Source organism: Microcaecilia unicolor, chromosome 7 (assembly GCF_901765095.1).
Source record: "Microcaecilia unicolor chromosome 7, aMicUni1.1, whole genome shotgun sequence".
Taxonomy (NCBI): domain Eukaryota; kingdom Metazoa; phylum Chordata; class Amphibia; order Gymnophiona; family Siphonopidae; genus Microcaecilia; species Microcaecilia unicolor.
Window position 1 is genome coordinate 298,348,337 of NC_044037.1, and position 18,094 is coordinate 298,366,430.

At 44.2% G+C, this 18,094-nt stretch overlaps 1 protein-coding gene and 1 long non-coding RNA gene across 2 annotated transcripts in view; one reads left to right on the forward strand and one right to left on the reverse strand.

Annotated features, from left to right (window-relative positions):
• The first annotated feature begins 449 nt into the window (after positions 1-449).
• LOC115474369 lies at positions 450-10,907 on the forward strand. Its single transcript, XR_003942843.1, has 4 exons — positions 450-545; positions 3,142-3,145; positions 9,349-9,354; positions 10,896-10,907. It is a non-coding gene; the product is annotated as an uncharacterized LOC115474369 (long non-coding RNA).
• Positions 10,908-14,601: 3,694 nt separating this feature from the next.
• The window catches only part of MARCHF4 (membrane associated ring-CH-type finger 4), a 163,722-nt gene continuing 160,229 nt past the window's right edge, over positions 14,602-18,094 (reverse strand). Inside the window, exon 4 of the mRNA XM_030209815.1 lies at positions 14,602-14,963. Coding sequence (XP_030065675.1) covers positions 14,602-14,963 — 362 coding nt within the window. The remainder of the gene's footprint in view (positions 14,964-18,094) is intronic.

The window sequence follows — 18,094 nt, forward strand, 5'->3', positions numbered from 1 at the left end:
AGAAGCAATTATTGGCACTCACTAGATTTAATTGGAATTTCCGAGTGTAAGTAAAAAAAAGGGGAGGGTCATGGGCGATATGGGGGTGTTCCTAGCACTTACGCGTGTTGTTATTGAATAAGGGGGGATATGCACCTACATTTGTACCATGTTTCGGCTGGTGCAAATGGCTTAAGCGTGGCTTAGAGAATCACGTTTTTTTTTGGCGTCATATATTTATATATTTATTTATTTATTTATTTTATTTATTTATTGCATTTGTATCCCACATTTTCCCACCTCTTTGCGGGCTCAGTGTGGCTTACAATAAGATATGAATAATGGAAATACATTTGTTATAACTTGGTTATGGGTTACATTGTACAAGTTTTGTGAAACCATCGAAGTATCATTAAGAATATGACAATGGGACATCAACATTGAAACGTTGGAAAGAGACAATGGGAAGCTTAAAGGGCAGTGTTAAGACACAGAGATATATGGTGTACATATTCCTGTGAGTAAATGTATGAGTGATGTGGAATTATGGGGGATGAGGGTTAGGAGTGGATGTATATATAGAATTTACCTCTAACTGGTTAACTCTGGCTCTCCCTAACTCTGCTCCCAGATTGTCCCCGCACCGTCTGGATAAGTACTGCGGTGGTCAGAGAAGATGTTTATATTTCTGATACCGTTTCATATTAATCCTATTGCTAGGTTTCAATCCGTCATCTCCAAGTTGACCTCATTGACTGTATTTCTGTTTCTATTTGGTCGTTTTACTATTGTTATGCTGTTAACAAAATTCTAAGTTTTATGCTGCATATCACCTCGGGCGAATCTCTTCATAAAGGCGGTTAATAAATCCCAATAAATAAGTAAAATACATAAGTATTCAGCTACATTATCCAGTTAAGTGCGTCTGAATAACGTTCTGGGGCTGGCCAGCAGGATTTAGCCAGATAGCAGCCCTTTTAGCTAGTTAATCCTGTTGAATATCTACCCCACACTTTGTAGGATAAAGAAACGAAAAAGGAGATAGGACACAAACATTCAGATATCTCGTAGGCTTCAATACAGCAGCAGAAGAAAGCGTTTTCCATAGAATGAAAAGCTCACGGACAAGAGGTCATGGCTTGAAGCTGAATGGATGAGAGAAGCTCAAAAGGAATATGAAGGAAGACTTTTTCGCTGAGAACACGGTGGTTGCTGACAACAGACTTTCAGCAGAAGCTATACAAATTAAAACAGAGGCAGAATTCAAGATGGCAGAGGGAAGGAAAAGGCCACAACACAAGAACAGCCATACTGGGTCAGACCAACGGTCCATCTAGCCAAGTATCCTGTTTCCAACAGTGGCCAAGCCAGGTCGCAAGTACCTGGCAGAAACCCAGAGAGCAGCAAGATTCCATTCAGAATCTCAAATAGTAGCAACATTCAGGGCCGCAGAGAGACAAAGCCAGGCCCAGGGCAAACACGCCCCCCCCCCCCCCCACGGGCTCACACCACTTACTTGTACTGCTCCTGTCACGGTGCGCGGCAAAATTCCCCAGGGTCCAGCACTAGCATTGCTCTCCCATTTCTGTGCACAGCAGCACTAAGGTATTTAAACATCTCTATCAAATCCCCTCTCTCCCTCCTCTCTTCCAGCGTATACACGTTGAGGTTCCTGAGCCTGTCCCTACATGTTTTATGACCGAGACCACTGACCAATTTTGTAGCCGCCCTCCGGACCAACTCCATCCTGTTTGTAGCTTTCCGTAGGTGCAGTCTCCAGAATTGCACACGGTACTCTAAATGGGGCCTCACCAGAGACTCATACAAGGGCACTATCACCTCTTTTTCCTGTTGGTCATCCCTCTCCTTATGCACCCAAGCATCCTTCTGGCTTTGCGTGTCACCTTGTATTACATAGTAACATAGTAGATGATGGCAGAAAAAGACCTGCACGGTCCATCCAGTCTGCCCAACAAGATAAACTCATATGTGCTACTTTTTGTGTATATCCTACCTTGATTTGTACCTGTCCTCTTCAGGGCACAGACCATATAAGTCTGCCCAGCACTATCCCCGCCTCCCAACCACCAGCCCCGCCTCCCACCATCGGCTCTGGCACAAACCGTATAAGTCTGCCCAGTACTATCCCTGCCTCTCAACCACCAGTCCTGCCTCCCACCACCGGCTCTGGCACAAACCGTATAAGTCTGCCCAGCACTATCCCCGCCTCCCAACCACCAGCCCCGCCTCCCACCACCGGCTCTGCCACCCAATCTCGGCTAAGCTCCTGAGCATCTATTCCTTCTGAATAGGATTCCTTTATGTTTATCCCACGCATGTTTGAATTCCGTTACTGTTTTCTTTTTCCACCACCTCCCGCAGGAGGGTATCCCAAGCATCCACTACTCTCTCCGTGAAAAAATACTTCCTGACATTTTTCTTGAGTCTGCCCCCCTTCAATCTCATTTCATGTCCTCTCGTTCTACCGCCTTCGCATCTCCGGAAAAGGTTCATTTGCGGATTAATACCTTTCAAATATTTGAACGTCTGTATTTGTATGGAGAATAGCCACTCACAGTGGTGGCCCATCAATACCTTCAAGGCCAGGGCATTAATGGGCAATAATTATCTATTTATTTATTTATTTGTTACATTTGTATCCCACATTTTCCCACCTATTTGCAGGCTCAATGTGGCTTACATAGTACCGGAGAGGTGATTGCAGACTCCGGTGTTAACAAATACAAAGTGATATTGTGGTAAGATAGGGTCCATTTGGAACGGTCACATTAGGGGATCATAAAGCGGAAGAGTTGCGTTATGTTCATTACGTACTTTTGTTGTGCTCTGTTGCAGAGTTCAGGCATTTGCATGCAGTTTTATAAAATAAGGCCAATCCGTGCCTCATTTAGGTACTACTACTACTACTACTTAACATTTCTAAAGCGCTACTAGGGTTACGCAGCGCTGTACAATTTAACATAAAAGGACAGGCCCTGCTCAAAGAGCTTACAATCTAAAGGACAAGTGAGTAGTCAAATCTAAAGGACAAGTGAGTAGTCAATTCGATAGGGGCAGTCAAATTTACACCAGGTTTCAGTTGGTGTACATCCTCATGCTCAAAACTGGGCATGGGTTCTATAAACAATGCTCACCTCGGAGTGCCGTTTATAGAATAGTTCTTAATGCTTATTTTTTTTGCACCGATTTTTTAGCGCCATATACAGAATCTAGCCCAATGTGTCAGGAGTATCCGGAATTTGACTGATGTCAAAACAACAATAGCTACAGCGAGGTAAGATTATTTGAGCAGGGATAATTTTATATTTAGATTTGGTATTAGTTTTTGAATGATTCAAGTAGATTTTATTATATTTGTATGAAAAAATGATGAAAAAGTGTGAAAAAAAGCTTTTTGTAAGGATGATTAAAGTTTGATAATTGACCAATGACGATATCAGTGAATCACTCAGCTGTGACCTGGGGTGAAAAGAGTCATTGCTGAGGTTGCAGTAATTAAAACTTCCCTGTTCTTGACCAGGGGGAGGAGGAGTTTCAAAATTGTGGCACGCTGCGATCACGGCTAAGACCTCTTGAAGAGAGCTGTGGAATTTTATATTGATTCTTTAGCGAAAAGAAATGGTCAAGGCTGTAGCCTCATCGGCCAGGACCTCTTGCCCTTCACAGCAAACTATCAAGAGGTTAACCGTGAGGACGCCAGACCAGATAACTGCAAAGCGCCCTGCTGTCTCCTTGGTGGGAGAACTTCGAGACTTAGGGCTAGACGTCACTCTCTCCCCCCCTCCCCCCCGGATCTCCACCCGAAGGTCCCCTCTCCCAGTTGGGAACATTTGAATTGGAAGTAGATGAAGGTGTTTTCCAAGAAAGAGGTCCTATTGAGAGGGGAACTGATGGAGGTTTGAGGCCTTTGGTCCAGCAAACTCAACGTAGAATTTCTCTACTAAAACTGAAGACGGTCACACTAGAGAGCATATGGAAAGCTCTCCAACAACTAGACATCAAACTGACTAACTCTTCGGAAGAAATTGCCACACTTGTGAGTACTGTTGATACGCTTACTAAATTTTTCGATGTTATTAAAAATGCCTCTAGGATCACGTGACGCCATGACCGGGAGCGGGTGCTGAAAAATCTGCTCCCGCCAGCTTACCTCCTAATCCCTCGTAAACAGCGAGTTCCCGCACGCAGGGGGCTTCCTCTTGACGATCGCCGTGGTGGGAGATAGCGAAGCAGCGATTTAGCCCGGAAAATCGAACCTCAATGGCGGCGAAAGGAGTCAGGAGGGAAAAAGAAAAAACGCGACCCGGCGAGGACAAAATGGCCGCTCCAGCCAGCCCGTCGGCGAACAATGCAAGCTCAGCGTGGGTGGCAGAAGTGGCGGCGGAGGTAAAGACCGCCATGGAGCCCTTGTTGGACAGACGGCTGGGGCCCATAGACACCAAATTAGCCCAGGTACAGGAGCATTTGGGGCAAATAAATAAAGACATGGCGGAGTTCCAGCAGAGACATGGAGTCCTTGAGGACAGAGTAAACGCGATGGAGGTAGAAAACGTGCAGTTGAAGGCCCAGGTTGCAGGCTATGAAGAAAAACTCGAAGATCTAGAGAATAGATCTAGGAGAAATAATCTCCGCTTCGTGGGATTACCAGAAGCACTGGAAGGCTCCAGTCTTAGAGCATTCTTGGAAAAATGGCTGACTGAACAGCTACAGCTCCCGGCAGACCTAGGAGCCTTGCAAGTGGAAAGAGCGCATCGTGTGGGGCCTAAGCAACAGGATCATGCGCGGCCACGAGTGGTGATATGTCGCTTGCTAAACTTTGCACATAAGGAAGCTATCCTGCAGGCCCTGAGAAGAGATCAGGAACTGCAATATGGAAATAAAAAAATACTCTGTTTTCAGGATTATTCAGCAGCAGTTGCCACACAGAGGAGGAAATTCTCGCCAATCTGCTCCAGGCTCTTTGCCTTGAAGATTAGATTCGCACTGCAATATCCAGCTAAATTAAGAGTCACGTACCAAGCGGATACAAAGATTTACACTACAGTGGAGCAAGCGCAAGCGTTCCTGAGCTCAGTAGAACCCAGATGAATGGTGGACTGTCGAGGAGCTGGAAGGAGGCAGAATGGCTATAGGAAATGAGAGAATGACCCAGAAGAGCAAGGTGGATCTATAATTTTGTTAACTTTGTTGGCTTTAATGGCAGGTTTTTTTTTTGTTTTTTTTTTGGCAAAATTGATCCTAGCCAAGAGGCGAGAACTGGTCGAGTTGGATGACCGGATGCCTAAGCCGTGGAGATGACACTGTGGACGACCAAAATTTAAGGGCTCATATCCAGAAGGGCCGAGAATTTTTTAATTCAGGCCAAGGGAGTCCTGCAACGTGAGCAGTTGTATACAGTTGGGGACTTGTTTGGGAATGTGGACGTTATAGAACTGTTAAAGGGGGGAGGGGGTAAGTGGTGTTAAACGTGATGGTCTCATTAGGGGACTTGGGGATACTATGTGGGCAGTTAAGGTTGGGGGGAGGGAGAGAACTGGGGGGGAGGAAGGGGGGGGAGGGAGATGGGGAGGAGGGGGAGGGAGGGGATAGTCCTGTTTGTAATAGTAATGAAAGCATGTTGAAAAAGGAATTGGGGGTAGCTCAAATATCAGGGGGGATGGCGGTGCAACGGGCTGAGGGAGTGGAGGCTGGGACACTCTCTTGGCATGCAAAATCACATAGAATACAACATCTAGGGAGCCGCAGAACCGGGAGAGGTGTGACATGACCACGTTGCAGATAATGACCTGGAATGTGGGGGGCATACACTCCCCGGTTAAGAGGCAGAAAATACTGAAAGTGCTGAATGATAAAAAAGTGTCAGTGGCCTTCCTGCAAGAAACACATCTTACGCGAGAAGAGCATGCCAAGATGAAAACCTGGTGGGTGGGAGAACTGTATGATGCTCCAGCGGTGGGGAAAAAAGGAGGAGTGGTAATCTTAATAAGGAAGGGTCTTACTGTAGAAGTTAAAAAGTTGGTCTCGGATCCAGGGGGGAGGTATGTCCTCACCTCGGTGATTCTGGACAGACAGCCACTCTTGCTCTGTAATATCTATGCACCTAACAACTATGATAGGCAGTTTTTCACCCAAATTATCCGTAAAATTCATACTCTAGGAGATGTGCCAATAATATTAGGGGGTGATATGAATGATGTCCTGGACCCAGCTTGGGATAGATCCAACCCAACTGGGAGGGACTTGGCCAAACGGGAGAGAGGAATCTCGAGGCTGTGTGCTGCACTGGACTTGATAGACGGATGGAGAACACTGCATCCCACAGAAAAAGATTTTACTCATCTCTCCCGAGCCCATCAAACGTTGTCCAGAATAGACTACATAATATTCTCAAGAGAGTTAATGACTAAAGTAGAGGAGGTACAAATAGGCCCGATAGTGATTTCGGATCATGCCTGGGTAAGACTGCAGATTAGGGTCGGAGAAGGGAGGATGGCATTAGGAACTTGGCGCTTTCCTGCGTATCTTTACCGAGACAGCCAATTTTTGCCTTTCTTGGTGGAGAAATGGAAGGAATACAGTGTTAATAATGAACAGCACAAGACGGATCCAGTTCTCTTCTGGGAGGCGGCAAAGACCGTTCTTCGGGGTGAGATCATATCGTACTTAGCCTTCAAAAAAAAGGCTAGGAATAGGGAGGTATTAAGGCTAGAGGGGAAGGTGGCAGCCTTGAGGAAACATTATGGACAGGGACATTCCTTGGGTATTCGAAGACAGCTATTAGAAGCACAACAGGCCCTAAATGAGCTTCTACAGGAGACTACACAGAAAGCGAACCTGTATTATAAGTACCAACTATATAGATTCGCTAATAAAAGCGGGAGATTCCTAGCTAGGCTCGCCAATAAGAGGCTTAGTGCTAAGAAGATACTGACAATGCAGACTAGCGCAGGAGAGCGGGTTAATAATGATGAAGGCATAGTAGCAGTCTTGGCGGACTTTTTCCGCAAACTGTATACACAGCAGGAGGATCTAGTGAGACCCAGTGCCACATATCTTCATAGTATGGCGTTACCAAGGGTGTCTCCGGAGGACACAGAGGTGTTGAATGCACCGATAGAAGTGGAGGAGGTAGAATTAGTGATCAAATGGAGTAAACTAGGGAAAGCCCCGGGGCCGGATGGCATGAGGAATGAATTTTACAAAATTCTAAACACTGAAATAAGTCCATTACTTGTGGCAGTGTTTAATGTGGCCATACAACAGAAGCAGATGCCCTTGCATCTCAATAGAGCACAAATTAGTGTTTTACCGAAACCTGGTAAACCAAAGGATCGGCCGGATTCGTATAGGCCGATCTCACTGTTGAATGCAGAGCTAAAATTTTTGGCCAAGATACTGGCAAATCGTTTAGCCAGAGTCTTACCCTCCTTGCTCCAGGATTCGCAGGTAGGGTTCACATGCGGTAGGGTAATAGTGAAAAATATGCGCCGAATATGGGCGGCATTGGAACAGGTACGAACACAACAGACCCCGACCTTGCTAATAAGTTTCGACGCTGAAAAAGCGTTCGATAGAGTGGATTGGAGTTTCCTATTCGGACTGTTGAAGGTTTATGGTATAACTGGTAATTTCCTAAAGGCAGTAAGAGCCTTATATGCAGATCCCAAGGCACAGATTTTTGCGAACGGACTACGGTCGGAATGGTTTCAAATTAGGAGAGGAACGAGGCAGGGATGTCCATTATCCCCATTATTATTTGTTCTAGCTCTAGATCCCCTGCTGAGAGAGATACAAAATAATGTAGATATTAGAGGAGTGACAAGACGGAAGCACCACTTTAAGACAGCAGCATTTGCAGATGATCTATTGGTATTAATCACAGATCCCAGGCACTCACTACCGTATTTGATGGAAAGTCTAGAGGAATATGGGGACTTTTCAGGATTCAGGTTGAACCTCACAAAATCAGAGGCGTTAGCAAGCTCGGAAGAACTTCAACGGGGGTGGGCAGATCGTTTCCCCATTAGATGGGCGCAGGGATCTTTCCGATATTTGGGGGTACAACTCCCAATGGATACGCGGCGGCTTTATGAAATCAACATAGCCAAGTTACTGCGGGATACCAAAGAACAACTGTCTCGATGGACAATGCTTCCACTGTCCCTCATGGGGCGGATACAGCTCTATCGAATGATAGTATTCCCTCGATGGTTATATGTGTTACAGGCTCTGCCATTGCGACTGACAAAAAGGGATATAACGGCACTTAGGAGGCTGGTAGTCAAATTCTGCTGGGGGGGGGAAAAAGTCTAGGATGAAATGGCAACATCTCATAGGGAACTGGAGACAGGGTGGGCTGGGATTGCCGGACATCCGACTATATAACCAAGCATGCCTTATGAGACATCTGAGGGACTGGCTTCTAGGTACAACCACATACACGGATATGGGGATGGAACGTGCATTTTTTCATCCATGGCATTTGAATTATTTGCTGCACGTTGAAAGGAAAGGAAAGCTGCCAGAAAGAATAAGGGACAGCGTATTGCTGGGGCCATTGTGGCATATGTGGAGGAAGCTATTACAGCGCTGGGGTCAGGACCCAACAGCTAGTGTATTGCTGCCGTTAGCTGGGAATGATTCTTTCACCCCAGGTAGAGAGAATGTGGTGTTTCGTAGACTTCAGGAACAGGGGGTAGAATTGTTGGAAAATTTTATTCAGGAAGATGGAACCTTAGTACCAGTAGAAGATTTTGTGCAAAGGTGGACAAGGGGACCGGCGACAATATTGGCCTATCATCAACTAGCCCATTATGTACGTAGCTTACCGAAAGAAGGACTGTCTTTGCGATTTGGGAGACAGCTTCAGGAATTTGTAGAGGGAGATGCGATGGGGCAGGTCTCGGTATCCTGGTTTTGCAAAGAACTAGAGAAGGGACAACCAGAAAAACAAGTTCTAGAGGTGGCTACTAGGTGGAGTGTTGAAGCACAGCAGCCAATATCTGAACGCCACATTGAACAATCGCTGAAAGGGTTATCGGGGATAGTACATAGTGCAGAACTCCAAGAATGCCAGTTCAGGACAGTACACAGAGCCTATTTCTCTCCCAGAAGGGCATTTCAAGCAAAAGTTATAGAATCTGATCATTGCCTAAAATGTAAGCAGGGAGGTGCTACATTGACACACTGTATGTGGCAATGCAGGCGTATTAGATACTTCTGGGGGGGATTAAGTAACTATTTAAGTGGGGTATTAGGGCATCAAATTGATATTACCTTTGATAGAATGCTATTCGGTAACCTGGGACAGTGGGGGGTGGGGACACAAGGAGAACGACTGTTCCTAAGTAAATCGTGCATAGTGGGGAAGAAGTGTATCCTTAGTCATTGGGTGATGGACATGCCTCCCTCATATTGGTACTGGAGGAATAAACTCCATCAACTTATGCTCTGGGAGGCGAGGGGGGCACGGCTGACACCAAGACGGCAGGCTCGGTTTCTGAGTATTTGGCAGAAATATATAAATACGATATCCCCACGAGCACGCAGTCAAGTACTTAATGAGCTACCTTGGGGTAGAGGAGGAGATTAGAACTGATAAACTATGAGATTTGGATAAGGACAAGGAGGGAGGGGGGGAGGAGGGGAGGGGGGGGGAAAAATGCATATGATCAGATAGCGAAGGCCTGAATGGTGGAGCTTATCATTGACAAGTAATGTTGAAGTCAAGGGTTCACTGTAATGAAGGTGTAATATCAGGGCACTACTCTGACAGAATAAGTAACTGGCTACGAGAGGAGAGGGGGAGAGGGGGGAAGGGAGGAATTGGGAGGGGTAGATAGTAGTATTAAAAGCTATATATAAAAATTGATGTCTGTTAGTTAACAATTGTTGCACAGGCACGTTGAGATCTGAAGTTTGATTTATGCAGAGATTGTACGAAAACGTTTATTGTGTTGCAGCATCAATAAAAAAAAAAAAATGTTTAAAACAAATAAGAAAGGGCGGGAAGGGAGTTGGGGGGGGGAGGGAGGGGGATCATGGGGGTAAAAATATTTGATGATGTAACCACAAATTTGTTTACACTTAGTTGACTTGGTTTCCATGTATTCTTGCACTGTATTTTGAAGGCGGTGATTGTTTATTCCTTTGAATCATCAATAAAAAATTGTTGAAACATAAAAAATGACTCTAAAACCCAAATGTGGGAGATTAAAAAAGTTGTGGAAAACTACAAGAATCCTCAAATGCGATTATAAAAGACAATGGTTTGATTCATAGAAAAATTGAACAGATTGAGAATTATAATCGATGATTGAACTTACGTTTCTTAAATTTTCCTAAAGCATTGGGGATTAGCCCTTTGGAAGCCTTTAAAAAATATCTTATAGAGGTTTTGAAATAGTCTCCTGACCTTATTCCTCCAATAAATCATATCAAACATATAAACGGCGAGTGACCGACTCACTCGCAAATGCGCAGTAGAGACTTCCCTCTCTGTCCCGCCCCGCGTCAATACGTGATGACATCAGAGGGCGGAACAGAGAGGGAAATGGAGTCGGACTGTCGGACGCTGACGCTGCCGCCTGGAAACAAACATCACGTGCACCAACCGCCGAGGTTGATACCGCTCCCCCCCACCACCCGCCCACCCGAGGTCGCCGCTACCGTTACCCCCCCCCCGGCCCGAGCCCTCTCTCCGCTACTAAACTTACACATCCATTCGCCGGAACGCAGCACGCACATCAGCTGAGCTGCCGTCGGCCTTCCTTCCCTGCCTGTGTCCCGCCCTCGCTGACGTTACGTCACAGGAGGGCAGGACACAGGCAGAGAAGGAAGGGCCGATGGCAGCTCAGCTGATGTGCGTGCTGCGTTCCGGCCAATGGATGTGTAAGTTTAGTAGCAGAGAGAGAGAGGGCCCAGGCCGGGTAGAGGGATGGCGGCGACTCCGGGGAGGGGGGGGGGAGGAAGGAAAACCCCAATACCAGCCCGTTTTTACGGGCTCAACTGCTAGTATATTATATACCACAAAAGAAGAAAATACAGACTGATTTGGACTTGGAGTCACAACTGCAACAAAAGGAACCAGAAAATTTGAATTTGACTGATATTCTAGAATCATCAATAACTGAGGATTCCGAAAGGATGACTTTAATCGTTTCCTTTATATTTGAACAAGATCTAGAAGCAGTCAAACGCTTATTCTTTAGGAACTCACAATTCTTGTTCTATGGGGCAAAGATTTGGATGTATTTAGATGCTACCAGACAAACACAGGAAAGAAGAAGAGCTTTTTTTTAGTCATTAGGAAAGAGGTCCTAGAAATAGGAGCTTCTTTTTACCTTAACTATCCTTGTAAATGAGTAATAAAATACTTAGGGCTTAAATATATCTTCTTCAATACGGAACAATTAAGAGCTTTTGTTAACTTAAAAAAAGTTGGAAACAGTTTGATATCTGTGATTGAGTTTTTTTGATTCATAAGAAGGTCTGAAGATACGTGTGTAAAGCAATATTCATCTTTATCAATATACTTTAATGTTATCTCCTGAACAATATGTTTACTCCTCCCCAATTTAGTGGTCTAAAGAAGACAAGTAATTGTATTTTTCTCATTACTTAATTTTCCTTTTTGTAACATGCCTAAGTCTGTTTTTCTTGTCAAGTATTTCTCTTGTAATACGTAAATTTTAATAAATAATAAAATTTTTAAAAAAGCTTCCCTGTTCTTGAATCGATTGAGGTGCTGGGCTGTTTGGAGTCCGAATAGCCAGAGACATGACCAAATCCAAATCACTCTGGGGTCACAATTCTGCTTCTGTGGTAAACAGCTTGTAAGCCGCTCACAGCCACAAGCTGAGTTAACTACGGATATTCAATGCCGGGACATATCCTGCCTCCAGCATTGAATATCTAGGTTAATGTGGCAACCTGGAAGTTGACCAAAAACCTGCTGATATTGAGACTGGTGCCCAGTTAACTCGCTAACCGGTTACATGCTGGCTTAGTCCACGCTCTGCCTCTGGACTACCTCTAACCTAACTGGATAGTGCTTTGGCAGTCAGAGGAGATATTTAGCAGTAGTAACTGGTTAAGTGCTGCTGGATATCTGGGCATGGCAGGAGCCTTATGAATATCAACCCTTCTATTATCTGTAACCTATTTGTAACCCACTTGCAACCTATTTGTAACCCACATGTAACCTATTTGTAACCCACTTGTAACCTATTTGTAATCCACTTGCAACCTATTTGTAACCCACTTGTAACTGATTTGTAATCCACTTGCATCCTATTTGTAACCCACTTGCAACTTATTTGTAACCCACATGTAACCTATTTGTACCCACTTGTAACTGATTTGTAACCCACCTGCAACCTATTTCTAACCCACATGTAACCTGTTTATAATCCACTTGCAACCCACTTGTAACTAATCTGTAACCCACTTGCAACCTATTTCTAACCCACATGTAACCTATTTGTATCCACATGTAATTTGTTTGTAACCCACTTCCAACCCAGTTGTAACTGATTTGTAATCCACTTTCGACCTATTTGTAACCCACTTGTAACCTATTTGTAGAATTCTTCTATTAGTCTCTTGTATTTTGGTTTGGATTGTAATCTGAATTGATGGACTTACATTAAATATTAATCATCAGCATCAGTAATCTAGAGAACATATTCCAGTAATGTGCCAGCCCTCCTTTCTACTCAATACTCCACTATACCGCAGAGCACACTGGTCAGGAGGCCTCCAACTGCGCTGAATGTTTCTCTCTCTCTCTTGCTGTCTTTGGGGGCTCATCACAAAGTAACTTGCCTTAACTAATCAAGATGTTATAGGTTGACATTTGGCAAAATATTTGGAAATTTCACAGCCTGGTCACTATGCTGCAGGTCCAGACCTCACTTCCAAAGTATGGTACATCTGTACCTCTGTGATGAGCACACCAAATACCCACACTTGCCTATGTACACAATGCATTACAATTTGGACTAAAAAATGATATGATGAAAAGGAGCTGGTCAGACCAGAATACATGATCATGCAGCAACATCTACATTACTGCAGCTTGGATCTTGTTGTGACTCAACACTGACCTTTGTATCTGTGTATTCAGACAAGGAAGAAGCTTACTGGACAAAACACCCGTCAATCAAACACAGAACCATTGTAAAACTGTTAGCAGCCATCTTGGAAAACCCAAGAGCAAAACTACCTGGAACAAGATGACAGAAATATAATTCTCTTCTGCTTCCTCATTTTCAAAACACCTGATTCAAAATAAATTTTAAGATGTCTTTTCTGAACCCGAGAGGCGTAAAATCTGTTAAACATTTCACTGCATTGTTTTTTTTTTTATGTAGCAGCGAAATCATGGAATCTACTGCTGAGACCAATTATGCTCTTTTTAAAAGGGTCACAAAAACTATTTTGTTCTGAAACCATATTATTGCTAAAATTAATATTATATCATGTTAGTTTACTGGAATTCTCTACTCTGTGGCATTACACAAAATTGTCCTATTTTACACTCCCAGGTTTTATACTCTAGCTTGCTTCTTCTAGTTCACCTTGCTTGAACCCTGTGTGAGCGTATGCAGATTATAAGAGACAAATGTAAAGTAATGCAATTCCCTACTCTGTTGTACTTATGATGTTTCATAAACACATAAGTAAATAAGTGTTGCCATACTGAGACAGACCGAAGGTCTATCAAGCCCAGCATCCTGTTTCCAACAGTGGCCAATCCAGGTTACAAGTACCTGGCAAGATCCCAAAACAGTACAATACATTTTATGCTTCTTATCCTAGAAATAAGCAGTGGATTTTCCCCAAGTCCATCTTAGTAATGGCTTATGGACTTTTCTTTTAGGAAGCTAGCCAACCCTTTTTTAAACCCCGCTAAGCTAACTGCTTTTACTACATTCTCTGGCAACTAATTGAGTGATCATGAAGAACCTTATCCCACGGTCCCCTTGTAAATCTAATACTTTCCAACCACTATCTGGGAAACTCCAAGGTAGGGGACTGCTTCAGAGGATTTGTTGCCATCATTTCTCTGCTAATCAATCAAATAACTTTTACAGCCATCGTGCTTGCGAGTCTTGGCGAACCAAGACCGAATTAGATGGACAGACCTCCAAGACGTTTCTGGGACAATATCCTACTCTGCAATGTACTCATTCAAAATATTTGAATCCCTGATTAACATGTACTTTAGCATTAAAAAACCCCAGTGTTGTAAGTACTCTGCTCTTCCTTTCTCTTTAGGATTCTCTCACACTTTTAGGTTGGTTTGTTGAAAGAACCTTACCATTAGGTACTAAGATTGCCATGCTAATAAGTCCATAGCCATGATTCTCCAAACCTCGGCCCAGTCACACATTAGTCACCATTGCACCTGCTTAGCATTTTTGGCTGGGTAAAAACTTCAGCATCTGAGCATGGGTGAACCTCCGCCTTGTAGGGCAGCTTCCTGCTCCTCCACTGGCCCGCTGTAGGCCTTGTGTGGCTATGAAAAGGCACACACCATGCATTGGCCTTTTTCTTGTTTCGTAGTTTTCACCTATCGCCTGTGGCTTCCTCTGTTCCTCACACGGTAGTCACTCTCATAACAAGTTCCCTGTTAGTGCTAGACTGGCTTCTTTGTTCATTAGGCCTCAGATGGCTTAATATGTGCAAGATGGTGTAAGCACAGTGGTGGTCAGATAGGGAGGCTGCATGTCCGTTGCCGTGGGAACTGCTGTCGGCCGGCGTGGAGTTGTTAGCTGTATCGCCAGTGGAGAAAGAAGGGTTGGTCTGTGAGGGGGGTTGTTGGTTTGTCCTGCTTGTCCCTGTTTTTTGATCCTCCATGTCCTTGGCCTTCTCATAATTCAGCACTTTCCACTGTTGGTTTACTGCTTGCCATCGTTTAAAAATGCGGTATACAGAGGGTCCTTCATGAATTATTAGACCTGCAGAATAAAACAAGAGACAAATGAAAAGTTTTAGCTGAACTGTTTGTTATGCTGTAGGGTAGGGTACTTTATACGTTCATAAGTCAACTACCAAGAATATAAGGTTGTACAAGTGTTAGAAAGGACATTGAAATTGGAAATCAAGACATTCAGGTCAGGATATCTGAGGTTCCACTAGTATTTTAGAACAGGATCTGCCGACATAGAGCTTGTTCTAAAATATAAGGTGAAACGGATGTCTATGGCCGACTATGTCCAGCAGGAATGTCCATTTTAGAAAAAAAAAATCCAAAATATGGACGGCTATAAAGTGGGCACATAGATGATGTCCCTTTCGTAGCACATGAACATCAATATTGTAAAACAGCAACACAGACATTCATAATAGCCCAAGTAGTCACTTGACACCCCCTCAAGAATACCTGATCTTTCTAATGCCCTCCTCAAAATCCTTTCCCCCTCCTGACCTCCTCCCAATTCTGATCCCCCCCTTCACAATTGAATCCTTATCCCCCTAGAAAAACACCTGACCTGGACAAAAGAGGCACAACACTTCCGAGTCTTACCCTCACCCATCTATGGCCTTCCTTCCTCACTTGGGATGTACCCAGGATGTAGATCACTCATTACAGTGGTCCCAGGTTGCAGTGGCACCCCTCCGCTGCTGTCTGGGCCAGCACCAGAATCAAAGATGGTGCCTCTGCTTTCTAGCAGCGCAGGCCATAACTACTAATAGAAATGGCCAATAGCATCAACCACTCAGGATGCAAAGGGGGAAGGGAAGGGAAATGGGACTTGATATACCACCTTTCTGAGGTTTTTGCAACTACATTCAAAGTGGTTTACATATATTCAGGTACTTATTTTGTACCAGGGGCAATGGAGGGTTAAGTGACTTGCCCAGAGTCACAAGGAGCTGCAGTGGGAATTGAACTCAGTTCCCCAGGATCAGAGTCTGCTGCACTAACCACTAGGCTACTCCTCCACTAGCAACACTCCCTGTAGAAGCCTGCCCTTGCAGATCAGCAATGCGGCCGTGCCGGAGAAGAGGACTTCGGCTGGCGGGGGTTGGGGACCCCCGCCAGCAAAGGTACCCAACGGCGGTGGCGGGGGAGGGTTGGCGGCAGGAGGGGGGTCGAGGGGGTTGGCGGCGGGAGGGCCAGGGCCAAATCTACGGGGGCTCGTGACCCTACGTAGCTACGCCTCTGCTACCCACCATGTCCAGTCTATATCTCTAAACTGCAGTTGCCCACTCATCTGTCTATGAAGATGATTCATTGTATCGCATTGACAATGTATCACATCTGTTGTTCTATGAAGGATCTTCTATGCTGCCTATTAAGGTGTTTCATTGGATTTCATCGACACTGTATCACAACTGTTGCTCTACAGAGATTCTTCCATGCAGCCTACTATGGTTATCATTTGTATTCTGGCCAAGTTATCGTATTTCTGTTATATGAATATTCTGCTGTATAGTGTTAATAGGTATGTATTTTTCTGATACTTATCATGTCAGTACTATTACTAGGATTCAATCTCCCTACCTCCAAATTTTGACTTTATTTTATGCCTGTAGCAGGACTTACTGATCTTTTCGTACCCTAGCAGAGATTATAAGTGGCATTTTCAATATGTCTACATCCGATTATGCTGGTAATAAATAGAAATAAAACAAAACATAGAAAAGAAAAGATGATACATTTTTTATTAGACTAACTTAATACATTTGTTGATTAGCTTTCGAAGGTAACCCTTCTTCAGATTGGAAAAAAAAATGTCCAAAAATCAAGTGAGGAACATAGCGATTTTTGAACTAGAAAAACGTCTATCTTTTTGTTTCAAAATGGCCATTTGCTACATGTTTTGTAGACATTTTGTGTTCAGTGCATTTTTCTTTTATTATTATTTGTTGCATTTGTATCCCACATTATCCCACCTATTTGCAGGCTCAATGTGGCTTACATAGTACCGTGTTGGCGATCGCCAATTCCGGTTTGAGAAATACAGAGTGTTATTGCGTTAGAGTTACATAAGTGATAGAGTGAATTAGATAGTCAAGGAGAGAGAGTTAAGTTTTGTCCAGATCTGGTATAAGTTTCGTTATGTTGTAGGGTTCAGGAGTTTAGGTTGGATCGTTGTGGTATGCCTTTCCTAACAGATTGGTTTTTAAGGATTTCCGGACGTTTGTTAGGTCATGCATTGTTTTCATGACGTTTGGTAGTGCGTTCCATAGTTGCGTGCTTATGTAGGAGAAGCTGGATGCATATGTTGATTTATATTTTAGTCCTTTGCAGCTTGGGCATTGGAGATTTAGGTATGTGCGTGCTGACCTTTTTGTGTTTCTGGTTGGTAAGTCTATGAGATCTGCCATGTAGACCGGGCCTTCGCCATGAATAATTTTATGACCATTTTCAAACAAAAAAATGGTCCGAGGGAAAAATGCACAAAAAGAAGCCATTGGGACGTATGGGGGGGGGGGGGGGGGGGGCAGAATTCTTGGAAGACTGGTCACACAAACATCCCAGCAGAGCAGTGGAGTACCCTAGGAGGCACTGCAGTGGAGTTCACATAAAGGGTAATAGGTACACATCTCACCATTGCCCCCTTATATTGTATGGGGAACCCTCTGAAACCCACCTGTACTTGAGTATACACCATTAAAATAGCCCTTATTTCTGCAGGTGTCACCTATATGTGGGTACAGGGAAAGGGATTGGGACTTGATGTACTGCTTTTCTGTGGCTTTTGGCAACTACATTCAAAGCGGTTTACATAGTATATACAGGTACTTATTTGTACCTGGGGCATCACAAGGAGCTACAGTAGGAATTGAACCCAGTTCCCCAGGATCAAATTCTGCTGCACTAACCACTAGTCTGCTCTTCCACTAACAACATTCCCTGTAGAATCTCAAAGAGTAGCAACATTCTATACAGAACTTCAACTAGGGATAAGGGAAATGGTTTTGGCAACTATATTCAAAATGGTTTACATGGTATATACAGGCACTTATTTGTACCTGGGGCAATGGAGGGTTAAGTGATTTGCCCAGAGTCACAAGGAGCTGTAGTGGGAATTGAACCCAGTTCCCCCCCCCCAGGATCAAAGTCTGCTGCACTAACCAC